General features: G+C 49.7%; 1 protein-coding gene across 4 annotated transcripts in view; it reads right to left on the reverse strand.

Moving 5' to 3' along the window:
• The window catches only part of SMARCC1 (SWI/SNF related BAF chromatin remodeling complex subunit C1), a 958,790-nt gene that overhangs the window by 139,977 nt on the left and 791,282 nt on the right, over positions 1-27,531 (reverse strand). For all 4 annotated transcript variants that reach the window (XM_085628643.1, XM_085628641.1, XM_085628642.1 and 1 more), the window contains exon 26: positions 2,052-2,304. In XM_085628643.1, the coding sequence (XP_085484769.1) occupies positions 2,052-2,304 (253 nt within the window). The remainder of the gene's footprint in view (positions 1-2,051; positions 2,305-27,531) is intronic.

A 27,531-nucleotide genomic window follows, 5' to 3' on the forward strand; every position in this document is an offset into this window, starting at 1 on the left:
GTGGGAGCCAGTTGCTGGGGGCAGCAAAAGGCAGGGACAGCTTACAAATGGGGCAGGCCTTTGAAGCTTTCCCTTCGTAGACCCAGACCATCCTGGGGGAGGAGGCACAACACCTCCAACCAGGATGGGCTTTGTTTCTGAACCTAGAGAGCGGAGGCTTTGTACCAAGGGGGCCAGATACCTGTCTGGTGGTGGCAAATGGTGGGCAGCCATTCTGGAACTACCCCAAGGCCTGGTAGTTTTTCAGGGGGCATCTCTAAGATGCCCACTGTGAGCATTTTACATTAAATCAGACACTGGAGTCAGTGTGGGTTTAATGTGCTGAGAAGTTTGCTACCAAAGTTCATAGATTTCAGTAAAACCATTATGGAGCTGTGGAGTTCGTAATGACCAACTCCCAGACATATACTCTTTATGACTTTACTGCATTTACAATGTCTAAGAATGGACTTAGACACCGTAGGGGGAACAGTACTCATGCAACTGTACCCGAACCTGGGGCTAATGTATCCTGCTAGAGGGGTGACTTTCCCATGCCCCAGGCAGTGGGGTTGCAGGCATGGCACACAGAGATGTGTGCCATGTCGACTTCACTTTTCTCTGCACCAAAACACGCAGCCTGCAATGGCAGTGTGTGGGTGTTAGGGTGCAGGGCCAATAAGGATGGCACAATAGGTGCTGCAGCCTTTCGAGGCCATCCCTGGTCACAGCGCCTTTGGTACCCATGGTACCTTTTACAAAGGGCTTACCTGTGGCCAGAGAGGTGTCAATTGTGGGTACAAAGGTATAGTTTTGGGGAAGAACACAAGTCTTGGGAATCTGATTGGCGGGGACCCAGAGCACATCAAGTCAAAGTGTATCAGAAACCTGGCAAAAAGTGGTGGTGGGTCGGGGGGTACTGCAACAGCAACCCACTTTCCTACAGATACCTGATGATTTGGAGCAGAGGAAGACTTTTTGCGAGTACAACCCCGGAATTGAGAACGCATCCACGTCCTCAACTTTGACAGATACTGGGCCTTCCATGATTTCTTGCAATGGCTGCAATGTAGAGTTTGGCCGCACAGTTTCGGATGAACTTCGGGGTCATTTGCGCGCAATCATCACACGATTCGGAGGCAAGTAAGAAGCCTAGACAATGACCTTGTGGGGTCTGTCACGGACATCATCTTGTGGCAATCCTTGCAGGGTTTACACATTGTAGTTTGTGGCAGGGTGGAAGACATGTCCTTTGCACGCTGCAGACATTTGTTGAAAAACGTTCTGTCAGAGAGGGAGAGAGTTTCAAATCTCTGTTGGAAGGCACAGAAAGAAAGGCACTGACATCAACTAGCAGTGGTGGGGCTTATATGTGGCCGCAACTTCACTTCTGGAAAGTACCTCAATGTGGAGACGTACAACGCCAGCTACTGGTGCATGAGGGAATCACTGAGAAAAATCTCCTGATCCAGTCTGGCATTGCGGGTATTCAGGAAGTAAGGAATCTGCATTAGAAATATCCATCAGAAGTTAAGTTTAATAGGGTGGAGGCATACTACAATGGGTCAACCACTTTTCTGGAATGATTTATTAAGATTTAGCAACACAAGAGTAAAATGGGCTATGATGTACAAAAAAAAAAAAGAAAAATTAAAAGAAGTCTCATATTTTCTGACCAATGGTGTTTGGTAGCCAATACATCTGGAAGAAAAGGTCTTGCAGGATATGAGGAACCAGTATGAAAGCTGCACGTTGGCAGTGGTGAATATGGACGCTTACTCATTCGTAATGTATTTTCAATATGTTTGTGGAAGAAGCAACAAACATTTATCAGAAACAAGTTCACCTATTATAAAGTACAAATACATTAGGTACATTTCAGAAATAATTTCAATTTGTAGTGCATTAGCAGCAGATGAGACTGCCCACAACAGCACAAGCTAAATCGCCAATAGGTTACACAGTAACTTAAATGATCTCTCAACGACATGCAAGTGACAATGCTACAACATGTGTGTAGAATTTAACACAATGGTGAATGTTAGAGATGCCACGGAGGAGCAAGGACTTACTAGTCTGGGACACAGGAGGAGGTGGCATGGGATGATGCACAGGGTATGGAGGCGGATGCTGTGGAGCAGACAGCCCTGGCATGCTAGTGGATCCCTGGGGAGCTGTGCCAGGCCCTACTGCAGCACTCGGCAGTGGAAGATTCTGACCATGCTGCTGCTCCAACTGCTGGCGAGCCCTCATTTCAGCATACTTCAGTTGCTCCATGTGAAAATTCTGACGCTCAGTCAGAAGTTGCTGCCTCTGCTGTTCCAACTGCAAAAGGACCAACAAGAAAACAATTCTAAGAATAAAGAAAAACAATTCTGACAAGTGCTACAAGCAAAGGTGAATGTAAATCACAAATCAGGGACTAAAATTCTTCTTGGAGTCAAAGCCATTTCACCATTGAAAGCACTTACAGGAGGACAATTCTAAGTAGGCAAAAGCGAGGATAGACACATGTCCCAGGTGAGTGCAGTTCTATGGAAAGGCAAAGTAGGCCTGGGACACACACAACATAAGGCTTTGATACAGTATGCAAAATGGAAATTGAGTAAACGGGCTAGGTAATGGTGAGAGGCACAGCATGTTTCTTCATGCCAAAAGAAAAGAGAACCACCACAAAAGAAGGTTGCTCTAGGATACAACCTGGACAGGCAATAAACAAACCATTCATTTATGCATGGGTCAAAGAATATCATGCTTTACATTTGTAAGGATTGCCTGGCACACCATGCCATTGAAGTATTTTACATAGTAGGTTGTTTTGAATAACAACTGTCAAACTATAAAGCAAAGCCAGCAGACTTCTAATCAGATGGGAAGCCCATATCCTTATTGTCTACATTTTAATTCTTGCAGTTTTCAATGACATCCTTAAGTGAAACAGCCATAGGTCGATACACTCTGTGTCCTGAAAACATGCTCAGAGAAACCAGTCAATTAACCTAGGCTAAGGGCTAGAGAACTGAAGAATAAATTACCTACCCTCCAGTAACAATCTTTGTGGTGGCTACTCTATTCAACCGCAGATTTCTCACCTTCGGAATACTTCCAAGAGCCAGACTGGATTCAGAGAAATGTTTAAGCTGGCAAAGGACACCGTGAAACTCCATGCTAATTCTTTACATCCCCAGACATAATGGAATGGAGCCACATATAAGCACCACCCATGCATGCTGATGGTAGTCTCTTGTACTCTTTTCATTTCAATTTGTCCAGGGAAAAGTGATGCAGGCCAGTTACACCAAAGAAAAGAGTTACTTACCTTTGAAAACTCTTTCTAGTGTATACTCTACCTAACCGGAGAATCTTCACCTTCAGACTAGATCCAGAGATTTCTTCCAGCAATGCTCCTGAGTGCCAGAAGTTGGAGCCATAGGACTGAGGTGACTATTCCACCCCAAAAGTGATGCGCGGTGCCACTTTGAAGTGCCACTCCTGCATGCTGACATTTTGATATTGCTCCTTCTGTGTCCTCCGATGCAAAGAGTAGAAAAAAACTGTCAGATACTATGTGCTTAAATCCTAACTTAGGACCACGTTAGAAGGTAGGAAGGCCACTCCACAAAACAGGGAGGTGGGAGGACAGTGAGAAATCTGCAGTTGGATAAAGAATCCACAAGAAAGAGCATTGCTGCAGGTAAATAACTTTTTCTTTTGATGAATACTTCTAACTGCAGATTCCTAACTTTTTGAACAGATCCCATAGCAGTACCGCCAAAGGTGGAGGGTCGGACGAGTGGACTCAGACCGTCAGACCAAAATGTCCTGTAGAACTTAGGAGGTGAGGTGATCTTCCTACTGGACCCAACTGTAAAGGCAGTGGCGTTTTGTTAATGTATACACTAACACCCACATCTCAGCCAGACAAATGTCTAGACTAGACACTAATCACAACAAGACCACTGTAAAGGCCTGGCCCTCGCAGAATAGGTCTGGGGGAAGCCTCTTGGCCAGTGATGCAGAGCATCATACACCTGGAGAGGGTCCTCTTTTGTACTGCCTTGTCCTTCTTTGCCCCACAAAATTCCTCAAAGAGCTGGTCATCCCCGTGCGATGGCGGTAAAAGCTTAGCACCCTCTTACGGTTAAGGTGAGTCACTCTTCCTCTTTGAAGGTGAGAGGCAATAAATAAATACAAAAAACACTGGCAGATTGATTGACTGGCCAACATGGTTAAGAAGTCACAACCTTCGATTCTTGGTCTGAAAGGATCTGAGCCAGAGTGAGCATTTAGAAGCTGTCCTTCCTCAGTTTAGTGGTTAGAGGTCCAAAGTAGACCTGAGGTCTCTGTACTTTGTAACAAGGAAGTGACGCTAGTAGCATCTTTCCCCACATCTTAGGTCCTCTATCTACTTTTGATCGTTCAGGAGGCAGAAATACAACATCATAATTAAAGTATCATCCACATGGAAAGTTCAACTCCAAAACAAGCCTTTATTCTCAACTATGAAGTTCATTATATTTTGTCAAAAGACGCCTGTCATATCACATCACTAATACAGCCACAGTCAGCATAGAGGCCAAGTCTCCCAGAATCAAGGATACATAGAAACCAGAAACTGCAGCACTTCTTAGGCCACCCTGAGTACGACAAAGGAAAACAGGTCTCCTAGCCTGCCACTGCAGACTGGTAGAGCGGTTTAAAACTGTAACTAAACGTTGCCATTTAAAGCACTGGCAAAGCCCAAATCTCCTTTTTTGATACGTATAAAGCACTCCTACAGTGCTAAGGCAGGGTGTAGCATATTAGAAAGTAGAACATGTTTTAACAGTAAACATTTGTTTTTGATGTTTTTACTGTGAGATAGGCTAGTAGCCCCGTTGAGAGTACAGGGTTAACCACTGATAACTCAGCTGTGCTAACTTCTGAATGGGACTACTAAAGTTGGTACTTCAAGTTATCAATCAAATTGTTACATTAAACTTAACTTGATGCCCAAGTCGAATTTAATGTAACGTTTTGCTACATGCAACTTTTAGAAAGTTGCTACTCAGTTGCCCAAGCTTCTCAGTGGCCATTTGCATATGCTGGTCAGAAGACAGCCTTCTGCCAGCCTACGCAGACATGTAAATGACTCCCAGGTCAGGTAACAATAGAGGACCATATACAGCACAAAGGGAAGCACATGGTCAGAAAAACTGGGATAAGTAATTAATTCCTATAACTCGCATCTAGAGAAAATATTTTCTTTTTAGGGCGAAGACCCTCACCCACCCTGGGGTGGATGCTTCATCATCGGGTTCCTCCTTGCACCATAAATATCAATTCAATGGTGTGAGTTAGAACTTCTATACCCAAACAAGGGAAGGTTAAGGAATGAGCTCTTAGGAATGTTTCATGAGTAGAGGTGGTTTCCTTTGAGAGCTAGATATGGGTGGGGTTGTAGAATTCAAAGTGCTTGTGACACAGGAATTAAAACTACCTTATGGTGGACTAAGGAACAAATTACTTACCTTTGGTAACACATTATGTGGTAGAGACATAATCTAGCAGCAGATTCCTCACTTTAAAGTCCTCCTCAGACTCGAGACTATCTGGAAAAACAAATCACAGCACATTTGCGCATTGGAAGAGGGTGCAGCACGACTACGTATCGACATCAAATAACCCCCCTCGCCTACGCGCGGATGTCCATTTCTTCTGTGACTATTTTCCACGCTCAAAATGTGGACAAAACATATAGAAACTACCTACTGAAACAGTGTGCTAAAATGAAAGACACCTTTGTGTCAAAAAAGCTGTGAATTATAATTCAGTATGTGGAAATCATAACAAAAACAGTGAGATGAAAGAGGACTCAGTCTCAAATGAACACAAAGTTTTTAATTTAGTATGTGAAGTCGCATAACTAAATTATAGAGACCAAAGAGGACTGAGTTTGGAGAGCCGAGAGGATGGGAGGGACGTAGGAATCTGTAGTTAGATGCTGTCTCTACCAGAACGCGTTACTGAAGGTAAAGTAACTTGTTCATCTGATGGAGACATCTGGCCGCAGATTTCTTACTTTACAATCAAATACCAAAGCATACCATCCCTGGAAGAGGGTCTGCAAACAGACTATGAAAGCCTCTAACTAGAACAAAACCGGGCTAGAGCCAGATAAAAAGACAGAACGTCCATAATAATGTAAGTGAGCAATTACATAGTTTACCATTTAATAAAAACCTGTGGAAGGACCATAGATGAGTAAAGTCACAAGACATTAAAAAAGAATGGGAATAAAAGTATCCATGTCAGCATGACAAATTGTGGTAGAAGCCAACCAACAACATGAACAGAAAACCACTCCCATCCTTAAGGGGATCCAAACCCATGCATGCTCACCGCATAAGCAATGCGGAAGGGACCACAGTAAGAAACTTTTTAAAGGCATAGAGGTATTGAAAAAATGCTACCAATGATGATAGGACAATTTGCCAAATCACTCTATAATATAAAGCTATAGTCCACTAAGCCACCAGACAATAGCAACTAGTGGCATAGAAGCAGTCATAACCTAAGAGAGATAATACAAAGACAGCTAGGATGTCTCCAAGAAATACATTGACATAGGAGTAAAATAAATAACCGCCTATGTATAGACAAGAGAAAATATAACACTTAGAAATAAAGTAAAGCCAGACAATGCTGATATAATATTATGGAATCCATAGAGGCCATCATACTATGTAGGAAAGTAACATTCATCCAAAATATCAGCGTAAATCAAATTGCCTGAGACCGCATCAGGAGTATAAAGTTGAATATTATATAAAGTATGAAAAAGAAACTTAGAAGCTGAGCGAAACCCAAGGTTAGTACGTGATCTTACAATATGAATAGAGACCCATCTACAGACAATGTAGAAAACATCCCTCATTCTGAAACTGGAGATTTTTAAATGATTCCAAAATAAAAGAAACAGAGCGATCCATAAAATAAACAATATGTAGATGGCATCAAGGGCCCACACTTCACAAAGTTTGAACCTAACTACAAACAACTAGAGTTAGGTTAACGATGAAAAGAGTTGTCCCCTAGAAGAGCAACGATACAGTAAGAAAAGAATAAAAGCCATCTACAACAAGTATAAGGTATGAGGCAAACGCCTAGACTACTCATGGCCACGTGTAATAATAACTTCACAGAAGAAAAAATACGTAATTAGTGGAAAATGACCTTCAGAGGGACAAGTTACTTACCTTCGGTAACGCCTTATCTGGTAGAGAGAAGATCTGTACGCAGAATCCTTACCTTTGACCTTCCAGGCATCAGGCTGGATCCGAAAGATTTTTGATAGCTGTACCCCTGCGCGCAGGTAGTTTCGGTCGACTCTGTGTGATGTCGTAGGCGTGGTATCATCGTCGTCATGACATAGGCTTCGACTACATAGGCGCCACATTGGAGCGCTGATGTCAGCACCATGGGCCACTCCTCTGGTGTGTCGGAGGAGCGTCGGCCAACTCCTCCCCCCCTCCCCTTCCAAATCACGAATAATAAAGCAATAATAAAAACAGGCTTAAAACCAATTCTAGAATCGTTTTATTTTTCTTATGCCAAGTCTTGGGGGAGGGGCCACAGTGATGACAGGCACTGAGGGGAGTGGTATGTGTACTCCCTTTACTGGTCATGAAGGTATGGCCGGCCATACCATGATGCACAATGAAAGTTCTCTCCAACCCAGCAGCAGAGCAGACACAGACTCACAGTCGGTCCAGGAGCGTAAATTGAGGGCGCTCAGGCCAATCCTGAAGCTGCTCTCATGCGTGTAAGCTGCTTCAGGGTTGGCCACAGGGCAGGCTAGGATCCTGTGCCTTATGAAGAGGAGAGGAGCAGACTATCGCCACATGATGGTGAAGGGCAGCAGGTAAGTTTTATTTGTTTCTTTACATTTATCACTCTCGTCCCCCTTTACATAACACCCCCCCCCCCACTAACATCCCTACCTGCATCTTTAGTCACGCCGGGCAAGTACTTTTCATGACTCTACATGCCAGAAGCATGGAGCTATGAAGTGACTGACCATGGGGTGTCAAAAAATAACTAGGGCTCTGAAGGGCAATAGTGTAGGAAGGTGGATATCTGACTATGGTTACCCCCAACTTTTTGCCTAGTGTCTAGCTGGTTTTTCGACTTAGTTGGCCTGAGATCCTGCCATTCAGGGTCTCAGGCTGTCTGCTCTCTCTTTAAAATGGACTCCATGTACCCTAGGTACATACCCAATTGGTAAGGATCACCTTATTGGACCTTGTACAGTGTACCCTAGGTACCCGGGGCATAGGTGTACCCTAGGCCTCCCAGGGGCTGCAGCATGTATTATGCCACCCCTGGTCTGGCCTTCCAATCAGACACAACTGGCTGATCACTCAGCTGGGGCAAGGTCGTGTAATCACCCCTTGCTTGGATATAGCATACCTATAGCTACCCTTAAAATAGACACATGTGTACCTATCAGCCACTCCTATGGCAGGCCTTAACAATCCCGGAGGCAGAGTGCTTGGTAACATGTGAGATGGTGCTCTAGCATGAGCTGAGCCTGTCTGCAGCTTTCAGAACCATGTCCTTATAGCTGTTCTATGATATATCCTACCATATACTCTTAAAGTGCCTTATAATCTTAAACGGTTATGGTAACTATGGTTTGGCTTTATCAAAACATGTCGTGTAAGGTGTCCAACACTTTGGAATAATACCCCCATACCATTTATGGCAATGAGGATATTATTCCTCCCTTCTAGAGGTAGAAGACATGTTGAAACCTACTTACCCGGTTAAAGTTAACCAGAGCCCCAGCATCACAAAATGGATGCTGCTGCCACAGACACAAGTCTGACCTCCTGCTGCTGGGAGTCCTTCCAGCAAGGGAGGCTTGGACAATAGGTTTCCTGCCTTGGGAGGTGCGAGCTCCACCCTAGACAGGATTTAGTGTATTGGGGCAGGGAGGGTTAAATGAAACTAGACACTGCCTGGGGCACACAAGGTGTCCCATGCATAGTCCAGTTCAAACCGGCGCTGGGGCACTCCAGCCCCAGCGCGAAACTGGACAAAGGAAAGGGGGTGTAACCACTCCCCTTCCTGGTCCCACCCATAGGAGGGACCTTGCAGGTAGCCCAGCCCACTAGCCCAGTATATCAGTAGGTAGCTGAGCCCTGCTAATATTAGATTAAACTGAATCTGCAACTTGTACAGAAACTCTGGACCTTCGACATTCGACCTCAGGAAGAAGACTGAAGAAATCTCCCTTGTGGCCAAGGAGTGACCACCCTGGGCAACCAGGCACCATCCAGCGACCGCTGCTTTGCGACTGATCCTACGAGGGACAACTGCAGAGACTGACCAGCGCCGAGTGTTCCAGACACCTCTGACCCAGATCCACATCTCCAGCGAAACTAAGACCCGTTGAGGCGACGAGGGACGTGGGACCGGCGACTTGGGAAAAGTGGCTAGTACCTGACTAGCGCAACTTCCGAGGCTCCCTCGAGGCTGTGCTTGGGGAATTGAGAAGCCCCCATCCAGAGCACCATCTGCAAAGAAGATCAGCTCCCCACACTTCACGTGTTCTGCGTGGGGCCCTTCTGCACCTGAGTTGCTCGACGTGTTGTCCGGTTGCTGGCCCGTTGGCTAGTGACTTCTGCGACGACGAACCTTTGTTTTTAACTTGCTGGTCCGGCTCCTCCAGACTGGCACCCGCTCCTCTGTAAAAGAGAAGCACCCCAGACCTTTCTGGTCTGCACCAGAAGCACGTCCTCCATCCTGCGTGGGTTCTGCTTGCCAAGGCTTGTTGGGTCCTGACTCGACATCGCCGCCGCCGACAGCAAGAGCCTTCGTGGGACAGCTCACCTCCTGGTCCTGGTCGTCCTCGACGCCTCCTGGTACCCGTGACTGCTGCGACAAGCTTCACCTCTTCACCTGCATCTCCACGACATCGCCTGGTTCCTTCCCGGCTCCTGGCTGGTGACCTAGACTCTGTCCCTTCTGCTTGCAGGTTCCTTCCTTCTTGATCCCCTCCTTGGGATCCACCGGACACTCTTCACTGACTGCCTGTCAGCAACTTTCCTTCAGGCATCCATAGGAGTCAACGACGAAACCCGACGCAAGTTCACACCTATGCACCCGCAGCCCATGGGCTAGGTAACTTGAGCATTTCGGTGCTCACAAGGGTAGTGACTATCCTAGGGTCTAGTTTCCGAGTCTCGACTCTCTAGCTGCTTCAGAAGTGTCCTTAAACTGTTAATTTCTAACTGCTAGTAATTCTCTCGACTTTTACGCATTACGCGTGAGTGTTTCCACTCTGCACCTGAATCCCGTGGGCCTCCCACTTCCTAACTGTTGCTAGTGTAGTGTAGCCCCAGCGATTCCCCAGGCCTAGGCCTATCCTATTTCCGTGACAGTGGTTCTTATACCACTTCTTTAGTATATGGTTTGCGTGGCCCCTAGGGCCTAACTGTATTACTTACCTGTGTGACTTAATGTATGCTTGAATAAGACTGTGTTGTACTTACCTCGAATCTCATAAAGAATGCTGAGGGTTTGACTAGAATAAATACATTCTATTTTTATATATATCTGTTGTGGTGTCCTTTCATTTGGTATTCAAGGGATTACATATGGTATAACAGCTGGCTTCACATGCCATTCAGAGTTTAGCCTAAGACTGCTCTTGTCCATGCTACCACTAGGATAGCTGGTCTATAAGGTTGACTTTACAACCAATCACCATAAGGGTTGTTTGGACTGATACAGGGTGTGCACTAGAATTAGTGACATCATATATCAGGCCAACTTCTCACATTAATAGCTCCGACACAAAAACTAATATGCAGTGCGGGGAGGATGGGTAGGTCAATAAGCAATCTGCGGCTAGATCATGTCTTTACCAGATAAGGTGTAACAAAAGGTAAGTAACTTGTCTAACTGATAGAGACATGTAGCCGCAGATTCATTACCTTTGACCAGATTCCCAAGAAATACCGTCCCCGGAGAAGGGACTGCGGAAAAGCTTCAAACCAAAAAGTCCTTCAGAACTGAACGGCCAAAAAGTCTCTCCCCGAGGACCCGTTGGTCCAGGCCGTAATGCTTGGCGAACGTGTGCAGAGATGCCCACGTGGCTGCCTGGGAGATGTCATGAACCGAAACCCCAAAGCGGACTAGCTGAGGGCTTGGCTGAGAGTGGTACTGATCGGCGGCTGCCCCCTCCCATGGTCTTCACGGTGGAAGTATGGGGCTGCAGCGTGGGAGATGCTAGGCCCGAACAGACACGATCGTCCAGGGACCAAGCAGTGGTGGGAGGTGCGCTGCAGTTGCTCCGGATGAACGCGGCAGTTGGGACCTGCGGACAGTGAGCTGTGGTAACCTGTGGAGTACAGTGACTGGTTGGCCGGCCCTGGTGTTGCGGAGGAGGTGCGACGGGGGTCTTTGTCACCCCGAACTGGCCCAGTGGAGGTGTGGAGTCAGGGCCTAGACCCGTCCAGATTGTAGGACGCCGGTGGGGAGGCTCAGCCCTCCGGGCACCGAGGGACCTTGGCCTGCTGTGGCGACCTCGCCGGCTGGATAGCCTGCTCTGTTCCGATTCTGCTGAAGTGGTTGCGCTTGAGGGACCCCTGAAGAGGCGCCTGCGATGGGTCGGTCGTCGAGGCGAAAAGGATTTGCGGTCCTACAGGATGAAGAGGGGGAGCACCGGTCGGACGATGAGGGAGCCGGGGCGAGAGCCCCTGGTGCGGAGATTCCGGGCGGCCCTTCCTTGGCGGATATCATGCAGGCCATCACAGCTTCCAGAGAGGCCCTCGAAACAAAGATAGATACCATCGGAGTGGACCTGGCATTGTTGAAGGACGATCATAAAAAATTGAAGGATCGGGTGAAGGCGACCGAGACGACGCTGGAGGAGGTGCCGGATAGAATGACTGCCTTGCAAAGATCTATGGCGCAGATGGAGAGTAGAGTACGAACACTGGAGCTACGTGCTGAGGACAGTGAAGGGCGTGCTCGAAGGAACAACCTCCGCATAGTGGGGGTCCCGGAGCGTGAGGAGGGGGCTGATGCAGTCCGATACCTGGAGGAATGGCTTCGGGCCGAGGTGGCCCCGGAGGGGTTGTCTCCGTTCTTTGCCCTCGAGAGAGCTCACAGGGTCCCGGCGAGGCCTCCCAAGCCGGGTGCACCCCCAAGACCGATGGTGGTACGACTGCTGCACTATAGAGACAGAGATCATATCCTGCTGAAGGCTCGGGAGAGGCAGCGCTTGCAGATTGGAAACTCTAGGGTGATGATATTCCCGGATTTCACGCGGGAGGTTCAGAAGCAGCGGACCTCCTTTGTGGGTGTTAAGAGGAAACTGCGGCAGCTTCAGGTTCCTTACGCAATGCTCTTCCCGGCGAGGCTGAGGGTGGTGGATGGCTCCCGCACGCTCTTCTTCACCACCCCGCAAGATGTGTGGAGCTGGTTGGAAACTCGCCCGACGAACCCGGGCCGGAAGTCGCCGGTGACTGGTGAGGGGAGAGGAGCTTCGGCTGCTGCGAGTCCGACACGGGCGCCCACGGTGCCGGATCCGCGCCTAGAACGGAGCTGTGCGGGCAGTGGTAGAGATCAGCAGAGGTAGCAACAGCCCGGCCTCCGTTTTTTCTGGTCGAGTGAGGGGAGGATCAGAGGTCTCCCCGGATGGCAGCACGACTGGGGATTCTGACACTGAGCTCCCGGTGGTAACCCCGCAGACGGCGGAATTGTTTGGCTGAAGCGGAGACTGGAGGGCGAGGATGGTCGATCTGTGTTGCAGCCCGGGACTGATGAGTGAGGGGGCCATGACCCATTACGGGTGGGGGATCTGACCCTTAGTGACTGGCTTCAATGGGGCTCCCACAGGGCTGTTGATGGTCCTGATACATGTAGCGGGGGAGGGCTGGCGGGGGGTTCTGAGTCCCACTTTGGGTCTGCGCACGTCTCACTTCCAAGCTGGCAAGGTTGTTGATTTTCTTAGTTTGGATGGGGACTAGTTTTGGGGAACCTATCCTGGGGTGTGGGAGTTGGGAGAGTTGGGGATTTGGGGACGGGGGGGGTGGGGGTGGGACCAAGCATGTCGCAAGGGGAAATTGGATGCATGGGGCTAACACTATCGTGTCATGGCTGCTGCCGTAGGGATTAAATGTCTATCTTGGAACATTAGGGGGATGCATAGTATGTCTCGCCGCCATAAGATCCATGCTTACCTTTGTCGACGAGGGGTGCAGATAGCACTGCTCCAGGAAACACACTTGAACAAACAGGAGGGGTTGGCACTGCAGCGGAGGTGGCGGGGACAGGTGTTCTATACCACATATTCAGCCTATGCCAGAGGTGTGTTGATCTGGGTGCGGGCGGGGGTGCCGTTTCAATCTACTGGGCAAGTGGTTGACCCAGGAGGCAGATATGTGATAGTGACGGGGGGCTGGATGGTAGGGATATTGTGATAGGAAGTGTTTATGCCCCCAACACGGACCAGGCTTCTTTCTTTGCGCGTCTCTCTGGGGCTTTGGCCCCCTTGCTGACTGGCTCGGTGCTCCTGGGGGGTGACTTTAACTGCATCACGGATGTCTGCATGGACCGCTCCCATCCCCCCTTGTTGACTCCCCTGTGCGTAGGTTGGCAGTGGTCCGGCAGGATTGGCAGAGACAGTGGGGACTGACTGATACCTGGAGGGCACATCATCCAGGGGAGAGGGATTATTCTTACTTCTCTTCAATGCACGATCTCCATGTTCGCCTAGATTCGATCCTTAGCTCCCCTGACGTGCATGGGGCGATGGTGCACAGTGAGTACCTGGCTAGGACAACCTCGGATCACAATCCTTTGCTGACAGTCTTACACTGGTTGCGGGATCGGCCGGCTATTGCCACATGGCGGCTTCGACCTGACACACTGGAGGATCCAGTGCCAACATTGGATCAGCTATAGAGGACTATTTTCGAATTAACGCCCGTACAGCGTCATCCCTGGTGGTAGAATGGGACGCCTTTAAGGCTGTGGTTCAGGGGCGCTGCATTGGTGAGGTAGTGGGAGTGCGCAGAGTGCTACTGCAGGACGTCCAGTCGGCGGAACGGCGGGTGCGCGATAGGGAAAGAGTGAGGCCGGAGCGCCCGGACGAACAGGCGGGGCTACTTGAGGCTCGGGAGGCATTAGCAGTCCAGATCGAGAAATTGCGTTGTTTTGACTATAAAGCTTACATGGATAGGGCGCACGTGGAACGTGATAAGGTGGGGGCATTGCTGGCCTGGCTGGCCAATCCGGCCCGTAGGGGGACCCCGATAGCAGAACTGAGGGGGCAGGGTACGGTGGTACTATACACCCAAAAAGACATCAATGATCACTTCTTACAGTATTACGCAGAGTTCTATCGGAGTGGGGCGGGCCCTGGTTGCCCCGAAGATGCAGAATTTTTGCCGGGGGCGGGGCTCCCAAAACTTGTGGCTGCAGATGCTGAGGCGCTGGGTCGGGATGTAGAAGCGGGCGAAGTGCGTAGTGCCATAAAGCACATGGCCAGGAACAAAACCCCGGGCACCGATGGACTCCCCATTGAGTTTTATGCAGCTTATGCAGATGTGCTAGTACCCTGCTTAGTGGCACTGTATAACGGGGCGCGCCGAGAGGGGACCCTCCCTGCTACCACGCGAGAAGCCCTCATAGTTCCCCTTCTTAAACCGGGTAAACCTGCTGGGGAGCGGTCCTCGTATAGGCCTCTGGCGATGCTCAACCTCGACTACAAGATTTTGAGTCGTCTTTTGGCTAGTCGATTGATGCCCCATATGTTGCAACTGATCCATGAGGATCAGGCTGGGTTCATTAGCACCCGCAATACTGCAATGAACGTACGCAGACTGATGCGCATCTTGGGATCTGACTCTTATGACAAGAAGGAGGCCTGCATATTTGCGGTCGACATTGAAAAAGCCTTTGATAGCCTGGAGTGGCCTTATCTCTTTGATGTCTTGAGGGCTTTTGGGATGGGGGAACGTTTTGTCCAGTGGACGGCGCTTCTTTATAGTGCTTCCACTGCTAGGGTGCGGACGGGGGGCTTGATATCTAGTGCCTGCGCGGTCGCTCGGGGAACGAGACAGGGGTGCCCGCTGTCCCCCTTATTATTTGCACTGGCAATGGAGCCCATGGCCGCTCATGCTAGGTTGGGACGGTATTTTCCAGGGCTACTGGTCGAGGGACGAGAGCAGCACATAGCATTATATGCGGAAGACCTACTTCTCTTCTTGCCGGATGCTGGGGAGGCCTTGCAGGGGGCGCTGGGTTTGCTGGAGACTCTGGGGAGGGTGGCGGGACTCCGGGTGAATTGGACCAAGTCTTGTCTGTTTCCCACGGGCCCGGATGGGTTGCTTCGTCAGGGGGATGTCCCGTGGGAATCCCGGTGTTTGCCTTACTTGGGAACCAGGATTTATCACGATCCCGCTGATTTGTTAGAGGGCAACGTGGGGCGAGCAATAAGAGGGGCGAAAACCTGCTTTGAGTTCTGGGGTACTCTCCCATTGTCGGTGGCCGGCAGGGTCGCCTTAGTGAAAATGGTCATTTTGCCCAGACTTCTTTATTACTTTGGGACTCTTCCAGTCTGGATTCCGGGAAAGCTATTTGCTCAACTGACCACGTTGATTACGGGGTTCATCTGGGGTGCGGGGAGGCCGGAGGGTAGCGCTGCTTACTCTACAGCGCCCCAGGAGTGAGGGAGGCCTTGCGTTGCCGGACCTGGAGTCCTATTACCATGCTGCGCAGCTCCAGTGGTTCACAAAGTGGGTGGCGGGTCACATCAGGAGTCCGGAAGAACAAAGAGGGGCGGATCCGAGCTGGTCCCAATTATCTTGTGTGCTGCTCCGGGTGCCGGTGAGGGACGCCTCACTACCTCCGGACTTGAGGGTGGTTCGACAGTGCTGGGTGCGGTTGGCCAGGAGGGCGCGTGTGATCATTCCTTACGCACCCGAGATCCCTTTGCGAATGTGTGAGGCGCTACCCCACGGGGGAGACTGGAACCGGTTACTGGCCTGGGAGGAGGCGGGAGTTATGACATTGGGAGACTTATATGAGGAGGGTAACCTGCTCCCTTTTGACGACTTTAGGGAGCGGCATGATCTCCCGCGGGGGGACTTCCTGTTCCATGCAGCCTTGACTGCGGCCGTCAGGAAGCACTGGCGGAAGGGGATGATAGAGCCGGACACCTCTCTTGCCTGTCAGTATGTAGTGATGGCGGCGGGTATCGTTAAAGCGGTGACTTGTCTCTATAGGCGGATTACTGGCGATATGCGGAAACCCCTGGCTGCCCTGCGCGTCAAGTGGGAAGCGGACCTGGGAGCACCTATTACGGACAAAAACTGGGAGGAAATCATGGAGCGCCCTTGGAAGTGTACACGAAATGCACGCTTCCAGCTTATACAGTTTTATGTTTTTCATAGGGCATACCTTACCCCTCACAAGATAGCTGAGTACTTTGGTGGGCCAGATGCTTGCCCCCGATGTGGTTATGGTGGGGCGACTTTTCTTCACATGTTCTGGGACTGTCCGCAGGTGACAGGGTTTTGGGAGGAAGTGGCGACGTTACTCCTGACGGTGACAGAGAGGGACTTGGAGGTAGGTCCGGGGGTCTGCTTGCTACATGGATTTCCGCATACAGCAAAGACTAGGGTCACCAGTAGGTTTATTGATCTGGGGCTGGTCCTGGCCAAGCGGGAGATTACTTCTCATTGGAAGGCGCGGCAAGGCCCTAATTTATTACGGTGGGCTAGGGAAATGGAGAAATGGGCGGGAAGTGAGGGGACTTATAGATTGTGTCTGGCTCGACGCAGTGAAAATGAAAGATCGCACGAATGGGCCCGGGCATGGTTGGCACTCCTGGACTTGTTCAAACGCTCGGTTGTGGGGGATGGGGGAGGTCCGGTGGGGGATGATGGGACCCCGGTTCCTTGAGCGCCCTGTAACAGGCTTCCCCCCTCTGCTCTTGAGGTACTCTCTGTTGGGATTGCTGGGAGGCGGGCCCGACGTGTGGTGGCTGAGGCTTTGATGTACATGTAATTCTGATAGGTACTGGCGACATGCTTGGGTGGGTGGGTAGGGTGGGGGGGGTTCGTTGGGGGGGGTTGCTGGGGGAAGGGGTGGGGGGTATTTTGGCTGTATTGCACACTCACTGTGGATTACTCTTGTGGATGCGCTACCTTGTAGCACGGATACTATTGGGGTGAATGCTGTACAGTTGTAGTTCATATGCTGGGGTGATTACTGCAATGCGTCCTGACTTGGTTGGAGGGCGGAATATCGGGGACAGGGATTGACTGCATTTTGTTCTGTGACCTAATAAAGTCTGTTTAAAAAATTTTTTTTAAAAATGAACCGAAACCCCACACTGAAGAGCAGTAGTGGCTGCCTTCAACCTGGTAGAATGGGTGCTAAGGCCTTCAAGAGGCTGCTTCTTCGTCAAGGCGTAACATATTTTAATGTAGAGTATGACCCAACGTGATATGGTCCTTTTCTGTACAGCACACCACTTCTTTGCTCCAACATACCCTACGACGAGCTGGTCGTCCACCTGGAATGTTTTAGTGCGGTCAAGGTAGAACGACAACGCTCTTTTTGGGTCCAGATTGTGGAGACGCTCTTCTTCTTTAGAAGGATGCAGAGGAGAATAGAAAGTAGGCAAGGTGACAAATTGTCCCAGATGGAAAGGTGTTACTACCTTGGGCAGAAAAAAAGTCCTAGTGCAGAGCACTACTTTGTCTGGAAAGACGGTCAGGTAAGAAGGCTGAGATGACAGAGCCTGCAGTTCGCTCACCCTCCTGGAAGAATTGCCTCTAAAAAGTCTGTTTTGATAGTGAGCATCCGAAGGGGACATTGTGAAATGGTTCAAACGGTGCATACATCAAGAAGGTGAGAACAACATTAAGGTCCCACTGGGGCATAATAAAAGGTGAAGGGGGAAACAAATGAGTGAGCCCCTTCAGAAATCTCTGTACAAGAGGTGATTTATAAAGTGATGGTTGGTCTAGCAACCTAAGAAATGCAGACTGGGACGAAAGTTATGCCCTTCAGGGTGCCAAGAGCAGAGCCTTGCTTGGTCAAAGAAATAACTAATAGAAGAATGTTTCAAAGGTAGACAGATAAGGGGTCAACAGACCATTCTGTACTAAATTTACAAAATCTTTGCTAACAGCAGGCGCATACCGACTTTGTGGAGGGACGCCTGGCTGCCAGGAGAACTTCACAGACTTCAGCAGGAAGGTCAAACGCTTCCAACTGTCACCGCTCAATCTCCATGCAAGGAGGCAGAGGGTGGACAGGTTCGGATGGCGGGCCCTCCCCTGCTGCTGCGACATAAGATCCTCCCGAAGGGACAGCATGATCGGAAGATCGATGCTCATTTTCAGAAGCTCTGGATACCAGAGTCTTCTTACCCAGTCCGGAGCCACAGGAATGACTTGGGCCCAGTCTCTTATTATCTTCTTCAGAACCCTGGGCAGGAGTGGTAGGGGCGGAAAGGCGAACAACTGGTCTCCTCTCCCACCCACACGAAAGGACATACCCTAGACGGGATTTTTTCAAATAATTGTGACCTGGGTAACATCTCCGTCCTCCTGATTACCTGGTCTGATCATTTCATAGTTACTTTTGAACTTAAGTATGCTATGAGGGGACCTATTGGCTCTAAATATAAGAAGGAGATTACGACCAGGGCTTGGGGTAAAGTCGATGTCAAACATCTTGAATCTTCCCTCATGGATTCAATGCCTATAGCTTCGCATGACCCTGAAGTAGCAACGTGTTTGTATAATAGTTGGTTAAAAGATGTGTGTCTTCAAGCAGCACCTCCCAGAAAATGGATACTGAAAAGGGCCTTACCCACCGCTCCTTGGTATTCAGGAGAGCTTAGGGATAAAAAATTATTATGTAAACGGGCCGAAAGATCCTGGCGAAAAAACTATGCTACGGCTGATAAAATAGTTTTTAAATCGGCGATTACGAATTATAAACAATCCCTCCTGTTAGCTAAGAAAGAATACTTCTCATCACAAATTACGAAAGCTAAATCTGACACAAAGGAGCTTTTTAAAACAGTTATCAAATTATCAAATCCCAGGACACCCAACGTACCTGTTGTCCCTGACTTTTGCAATACTGTTGCTGTATTCTTTAAGTCAAAAGTGGAAACTATCTTTTCTTCCCTGTCAGACTTGGTCAACAAAAATCACAATGATTTTACTACCAAAATCTCCCCGCCTCTGGTCAGTACCCTGGATCATTTTCTTCCTTTGGACACAGAGGACACGATGAAACTTATGAATAATATAAAATCAGGGGCTCCTAGTGATCCCTGTCCTACATGGATTATTAAGCAGATTGCAGATATTACCTGTAGGGTCTTAACTCCTCTGTTTAATGATGTATTTTTTACCGGAATCTTTCCCAGTTCTTGGAAAAAAACCTCAGTGCTTCCACTATTAAAAAAACTATCTCTGGACCCTAAAGATCCAACTAACTACCGTCCTATCTCGAGACTTCCCTTACCAGCTAAAATGCTCGAGAAAGCCATTAACAGACAACTTAGTGATTTTCTTCTGTTGAACAATTCCCTGGATCACTCTCATTATGGCTTCAGAGCTCATCATAGCACCGAGCTGGTGCTTCTCAAATCCACCGAAGAGATTCGAGAGGTGTTGGACAAAGGAGGGAACGCGATGTTGATCCTTTTAGACCTATCCGCGGCCTTTGATACCGTGCATCATAAGGTACTGCTTAATCGGCTGTCAGAGATCGGGATAGGAGGACAAGCATGGAATCTGCTAGTTTCCTTTCTGAAGGATAGATCACAAATAGTCAAATTAAATGGCGACACCTCTGAACCTTTTTCGTTGCCATGCGGGGTGCCACAGGGCTCATCTCTTAGCCCTACACTTTTTAATATCTATGCGGCACCCCTGGCTGGCATTATTAGATCATTTGGGTTTCAGCTCACCTCCTACGCAGACGACACGCAAATTGTGCTGTCTGTGATGGAGGGAGCTGAACAGTAAACAGGCGCTCGTTTTTCAGAATGCATGGTATCCATTTCCAGGTGGATGTCGGCAAACTGCCTTAAGCTGAACTCAGCTAAGACAGAAGTGCTGCGGTTTGGCAATAATGCTCGGATGTGGACACCTGATTGGTGGCCTGACTCGCTTGGTCTCTGCCCCACACCTTGTAGGAGAGCTAAAAACCTGGGAGTGGTGGTGGATGAAAAACTCAACATGGGGGACCAGGTGAGCAAGGTCACATCAGGATGTTCTATGGTACTCAGAATGATCAGAAAAATTAGGGCATACCTATCTGAGGGGTGTCTCCGTACGGTGGTGACTGCACTTATACTATCGCGTCTTGACTATTGTAACGGTCTTTATGTCAATATGCAATTACAACATCAAAATAGGTTGCAGGTTATTCAAAACGCCGCTGCCAGACTTCTGACCCGGACTCCCAGGACTGTGTCAGTCAAAGGAGATCTGAAGAAACTGCACTGGCTTCCTATCCACTTGAGAGCTCGTTTCAAAGCCTCGTGCATAGTGTTTAGAGCCTTGAACAGGTCCCGAGTTTTTCAAAAACAAGCTTTTCTGGTATACTCCCTGTAGAATGCTCATATCTACCGGGGCTAAGCTAGTGAAAACACCTTGCATCACAAAGGTAAACTGGGGAGGAAGGAGTTTTGTTCATGGTGCGTCAAAGATCTGGAACAAACTCCCTTTTATGTTGAGAAATGCCTCTGACTTCAGCTTTTTTAGGAAAAATCTTAAAACATGGTTCTTCTCTCAGTTTTAGTTTCTTTCAGCGTAGGTTATCAGTGCTCAGCGCCAGGACACCGTAAGGTAATCGTGCGTTCTATAAACTTCAATAACATAACACATAACAATAATGTGACGAAGCACAGTGGGGACAGTGATGTCAGCGCAGCTAACTCCTAGATCATGAAGCTCAGAAGAGAGCGGAGAACAATGGAAGGCAAAGGTACCACAAGCCGACAAGTACAGCACGAAAACCCCTTTTGTGTATAACGGGTTGAAAGAGGGAAAGCCAGAATGCGCATGCTGGAGCAAGAGTTCAAAACTTCGAAAAGGGAAGATGAACGAAGCCTAGGGCCCGAGGGATCTGCAGGATCCGAGGTGTCGACAAAACAAAAAGCGATTACCGGTAGACCAGGCAAAACAGTGGAAAAAACACTGTTGAACCTGCGCCTGCAAGATACAAGGGGCAACGGAGGCAAAAGGCTGACTCCTGCCCAGCAAGTGCCGGTACGGAACAAGAAAACGCATACTAGATATGCTAGAGTTAAAAGGAATCTGAGGACACCATCAGAAGTGGAACCGGACCTAGGGTTTGAGAGATCCACCAGATGCAATGTGTCGCCTGTAAGCAAAACGCAGAGAGATGGCAACCGGTATGACAGAATGACCATACCGGCCCAGTATGCAGCATAGCGGAAGAAGCACTGTTCAAGCTGCATCAGCTAGACACATGTGACAACATCTGCAGGCGACCAATCCATGGCCAGAAGGCCGGTAATAAAATAGAAGACACGCCAAGAAATAGGCGGTCTGTTACAACCGGCGAAAGGGCCAACGGCACACAGCCTAGCATCAAAGTAGGAGCAACACTGTAAGACATCGAAGCATACCAGAAGGCACCTAAGCACATCGTGTGGACATTGGAACCACACAAAGAAAGGAAAGGCCTCCTGCAGGGCAGCGTGAGCAGCTCAGATGCGCACGTCAACAAAAGGGGGACCAGGCAGCAGAACACCACATAGAGGTGGTGGTACAAGCAGACCGGGTCAGTGACACGGACACCACATGAAGGAAAGAGCAACATCCTCCCCTTGCCCGGGAAGAACCACAGTCCCCTGCAAGCTAGAGGCACGTCCGTGGTAACAATCAGGATCAATGTAAGTGCCCCGGACCACAAGAAGCAAGTATTCCGAAGAAATACGCCCCATGAAAAATCACAGTATGATCCAAGCAGAAGTGTGGAAACACCTGTGCGGGGTAGCAGGGAATGTGGAAAAAACTGCCGTAGGAGAAGTGGTGAGAAAAGAGGCCACATACAGCAGAGATATAAATGTTAAGCTAGTACCTTGGAGGACGAGACCAATAAGGGCTGCGTGCCCAAGTTTGTACTAATAGTACTAAACATTCCCACACAGCGACGGAGACAGTGTGAGCCGTGAAAGCAAGGACAGAAGCACTACAGATAAACGGGACCAAAGGCACCCAAAGTGCGACAGGGCGATGCGAATGTACAAGTTACTTACCTTCGGTAACGATGTATCTGGTAGAGACGATTCTAGCCGCAGATTCCTTAACGCAGAATTATGCCCAGGCATGAGACTGGACCCGGGAAACTTTCTTGCTCAGCATCTCTGCACGCTGGGGGGTGGTACCACACGACTCTGCCCCGACGTCCTCCATGGGCGTGACGTCAGCGAGGTCATATAAGCCCCACCCCGGCTCGCTGACGTCAGTTTGTTTTAGAGAACTTTTCCGCGCCACAACGCGGAGCCATCACAGCAAAACTGAGGAGAGCATGGGAACAGTGTGCGAAAAACCAGAGAAACAAAATAGAGAGAAACAAAATGTGAGAAACAGCACCAGGAGGCACCAAGGCACCAGAAGGCGACAACAGGAGGCCAGAGCAGGAAAAGAGCAGAGCATCACTCTGAGGAACAACTGTGCAAGCCAAGGCGAAAGCACCAGGTGGCAGTAAAACACGAGAAGGCCAGAGCAGCGAAGCCATAGCCAGAAAAGCGTAAGCACCACTCTGTGGAACCACCTTGCAAGCCAAGGCAAGAGAGCCTGCAACCACAAAGGGAAGGGCCGCAAGCCCGGAACAGAGGAGCAACAGCAATCCATCCCCAGACCACACCGCCAAGGATGGCCATACCTCCTGAAAGGAGCAGGAGGTCAAAGGACAGGGAATCCATCCGCAGACTACAGTGCCAAGGAGGGCCATAACCTCTGAAGTGTGTAGGGAGTCAAAGGACAGGTAAAAGAACTCCCAACGAAGAAGACCGGTAGGAATCAGAGACTCCGACAAAAGAGGGAAAGAGCAAAAGTAGGCCCACACACTGGAGTGAAACCAGCTGGAGGGATGCCTGACCGGAAGAAAACGAAGAGGACACCCACAGAAGACAAGTCACCCAGAGGGAGGCGACTGCAGAAACCCAAGCAGAGGGTCCTCGCAGAACAGGGAGGAAGGGCGGGTTGTGAAGGAATCTGCGGCTAGAATCGTCTCTACCAAATACATCGTTACCGAATGTAAGTAACTTGTATATCTGATAGAGACTACTAGCTGCAGATTCCTTAACGTAGAATAGATTCCCTAGCCATACCCAGAATGGAGGAGGGCCTGCGAGAGAGCCTCCCCACCAGGAGAGACACAGGGCCCCAGCAGGGGACATGTCACAGAGACAAGAAGGGAAAGGCCAGGAAATCCTAAGCCCAACCTAGGGAGAACCGCCCAACACCCCGCAGGGGCAGACAGCGCCCTAACAGCCTCAAGGAACAGAAGGACCACCTCAACCCCTAGGGAGAAGAGGTAGAACCGGAGGCCACAACGGTGTAGTATAACAAGAGGCCAGTACTGGCATGCACAGCCAGCAGCAGACAACACCACGGAACGGTGCACTCAGGACAAGCTAGGCGCCAGCCAAAGGCAGAGGCCAGGAAGGGCCAAGAAGGGCCAAGACACGCCCCAAAGGAGGGGCCAGCACACACTGACCAACGAATGAAGAGGAACCAGGCATATAGAAAGAGAGAGAGAGATGGAGGGGGACGGACCAAGCCGTCCACCAGAACACAAAAAACAGGGAAACCAGTCCCCCCCTGGAACACCAGACAGAGGACCAAGGCGGACAGAAAGGCAAACCGCTACAACGCAATGCCGCAGACAGCGGGCCGGAATAGGCTAGCGACACAGTGATCCAGGAGGACGGACGGACCGGGGCACCACGCAAGCCATTCCAAAACAATCAGCAAGAACATCGTGCATGTGACATACCGTGACGCCACGGAGAGCAGAAGCCCAATAGGATGACCACACCTCCCCAGCACAGGAGAGAGCTATATAATAGCTACCAGTACCCCACATAGGGCATGTTACGTCGCAGAACATGGGAACCCTCTTAGGAAAACATTTCCGCAGCAGAGGACAAACAGAAAAACCTGCGGAGAAAACCGCAGATGGCTTGACAAGCAGCCAATAAAGAATACACAGAAGGCCTAATCTCAGGGCCTTCACGGCTTACAAACAGCCAAAACCAGAAGTCAAACCAGGGCCGGACCAGCAGCTAACAGCACCAAGGTCCTAACAAAAGGACCTGAAGGCACATCAACCACACAAAACAGACAACTGCGGCTACTCGCTACAAGACCCCAGGAAAACAACGGAAGTACACCCCCCGAAACACAGACCGACTCACAGGTCACGGAGGGGGAGGAGGAGGACGAAGCACCGCAAGAAACCTCTGAATGGCAGAATACGCAGGGGCGTGGAGCAAAAGAGTACCATCAAAGGGAAGATCCACCAGCTTTTCCCCAACGTTCTCCGGGAACACACTATCCCGTAGCCAGGCATGCCGACGAAGGGCCACTGAAGCAGCCATAGTACGACCAAGCACCTCTGAAATGTCCAGAGCAGAGCGAAGAATAAACGCCGCCAGCTCCCGGCCATCCAACACATGGTGCCTCAGATCAACACAGGCACCCTCCTGAGAAGCGGCAGACATAAGGCACTCCGCCGAATCCCACAAGCAAGAAGTGGCCCTAGCCAATACACAAAGACTGGTGGAGGCGAAGATATTGCGCCCGCAGGAATCCAACCAGCAGGCCTCCCGAGATGGGGGAGACAACACCGATGGCAGGGAGGGAAAGGCAGTCTGTAATAGAGGGCCCCTGGTGGAGGGAAAGACAGACAGGATCATGCGGCGCAGGACAGTGGCCACCCAGTCCAGCCCGCGGGGCCCGGAGGCGCGCCGGCAGGCGTCGACGGCGGAGCCAGGCCCCTCATGGCCGAGAGGAAGGCACTGATCTCCGCCGGAGTCGCGTCAGTCCCAGGGACCGGTGGGTATGGGGACGGACGCGGCGCCTGTGGCGCCGCGGGGGTGGTACGAGTCGCGCGACCTGCGAGGTGAGTCCGAAGAGCGGTGTCGTCTCTTGGACTTCTTACCATGCTTCGACTTACCCGAAGATTTGGAACCCGACGAGCGGTGATGGCGGCTGCGGCTCCGCGACTGGTCCTTCGACCACCTCCTGGACCGGGACCTTGATCGGCGCGGAGCCGAGTGTCGGAGCTTGAGAAGCTTGCGGAACCGCTCCCGCCTAGCCTTCGAGGTCAAGACCTGGCAGTCGAGGCACGACTCCGCATCGTGGTCGGCCCCCAGGCAGTAAAGTCTCCGGTGGTGGTGGTCCGTCACCGACATCAGTCGGTGACAGGAGTCACAGGCTTTAAACCCGGGCATACTACCGGCACCAGTTCGAGTAGAGTAGACAAGAGTGTCCAAACAGTTTTAGTCAAAAAGTGACTAAAGGGGTAAGCTCTTCCCGGATCGGCGCTGTCTGGCGCGTAAAAAAGAAGAACTGACATCAGCGCGCGAGGGCGGCATCTAAGTACTCCGACGACGTTATTCTGGCGCACGAAGCCGACGACGGACGCAGACGATGCCTAGCGACGCGCAAGGGGTATTGCTGATGAAAAATCTTTCCGGATCCAGCCCGATGCCTGGGGATATTCTAAGGTGAGGAATCTAACGTGTTTCTTTCAGATAAGGGCTCTTTTAGCTAGTGAGCATGTTGAATTGAACCAGCGAGAAAATGGAGGGCCATTTACTGGTTTTTGTCTAGTAAGCGCAGTTTTTAATTTTATTAATAAGGCTTTAGACTGAGAGACTAGAGGGGGGTGGCAAGGGGGGGGGGAGAATGCTCAGACAGGCAAACTAAAATATCCCCCCTCACTTGTGATAATACGGCAGGTACCGAGATCTTTTTCACTGCATGAGCCCACTTCATTTGGCAGCCATAGTTTCTAGATAGTGTGATATTATTCACTAACGATTGATGTCTCTTTGCTTTATACGGGGTGCTTAGGTGGACTAATAAAATTGCATGGTCGCTATGACAGGTGAATGTATTACTAAGATGGTCAACTCTGTCTTGCATTGCGGAAGAAGCTAGAATAAAATCAATCGTAGATTCTGAACTATCTCTCCTGAATGTGGGCTCTATTTGACCCAGTTTTTCACTATTTAGTAGTCAAATGTCTTGAGTGTAGTAGGTTATAAGCGTATCACCGTAATCACTATGCGTGAAGTTTGATAGTGGGTTGCCTAGCGGGTCCACCATCCCACACACGCTGGCCTCCATATGTTTACATAAGTGGGTATTGAAATCCCCCAGCCATATTATACTTTGAAGACCCTTCTGTAATTGTAAATTTATTAATCGGAGTTCTTTATTTAGAACATCAACCACGTGTTTCATGTTACCCCCGAAATTATTACTATAAAAATTACCTTTGTTCCTTTTTTAAAAACTCCAATTGGAGAATCTGGAAATAGTTGTTCTGAGAACCCACCTGTTGAACAAGTTACTTACCATCGGTAACGCTTTTTCTGGTCGATACACTATCTGCCTGTGGGATTCCTCACCTTGTGAATACCCCCTGCGCCAGCATTCCACTGAATTTTTCCTAGCTCTCCACGCCGACGAGGACGTCAGAATTCCACGGCTCTGCTCGCGACTGCGTATGACGTCACGTCGGCGTGACGACGTCAGTTCCACCCATTTTTTCCGTGCCTCCGAGGCGAACAGGTGGACTGACACAGACTCAAGCATACATAGTACACAATATTTGAACCAATATATACAGCACAAAGTCAAAAAGGAAAGCTAAAAACATCAGCATTTCCTATAAATGTACTAGAAAGAAAATACAATGAATAAACAACCAGCCTAACCAGACCTAATTCAAGGTGGCCAATCCACAACACCCTCTCTATATAAACTCATTAGCGAGAAGATGGGTGATGACTGGGCCAAGCACATTGAGAGATGGCAAACAAGTTTATTAGCTGGGCAAGGTGAGTGTGAAGACACACTTTTGTTTAGCCAAACAACATGTATCTCTGCCAATTTGCAGGTCCAATGTTTTAAGACTCGGTGTAACTTATATATTACTCCGGCGCGTATCCAACGATGGGAGGGGGGGGGAGGGGGGTAACGTCGGGGATACGCTGCCCGCTGTGTGGGTTGTTGGCTGCAGATAGCACACATATGTTCGCCACCTGTTCTGGTCTTTCTCAATTGTTGGCCAAAATTGAGCAGCGGTTAGAATCCATACTGGGATATGCAGTATCATTGACTCCCCAGGTTATCATGCTAGGGATTTCCAATCAAGAAATTGAGGAAGCTGTGAGAAAGTGGCTCTGTATATACTGTTCCTTAATAGGTACAGGGTGTACAGAGTCCACAGTCCCCCAGGGTTGACAGA

Source organism: Triturus cristatus, chromosome 10 (assembly GCF_964204655.1).
Source record: "Triturus cristatus chromosome 10, aTriCri1.1, whole genome shotgun sequence".
In the NCBI taxonomy this organism is placed as follows: domain Eukaryota; kingdom Metazoa; phylum Chordata; class Amphibia; order Caudata; family Salamandridae; genus Triturus; species Triturus cristatus.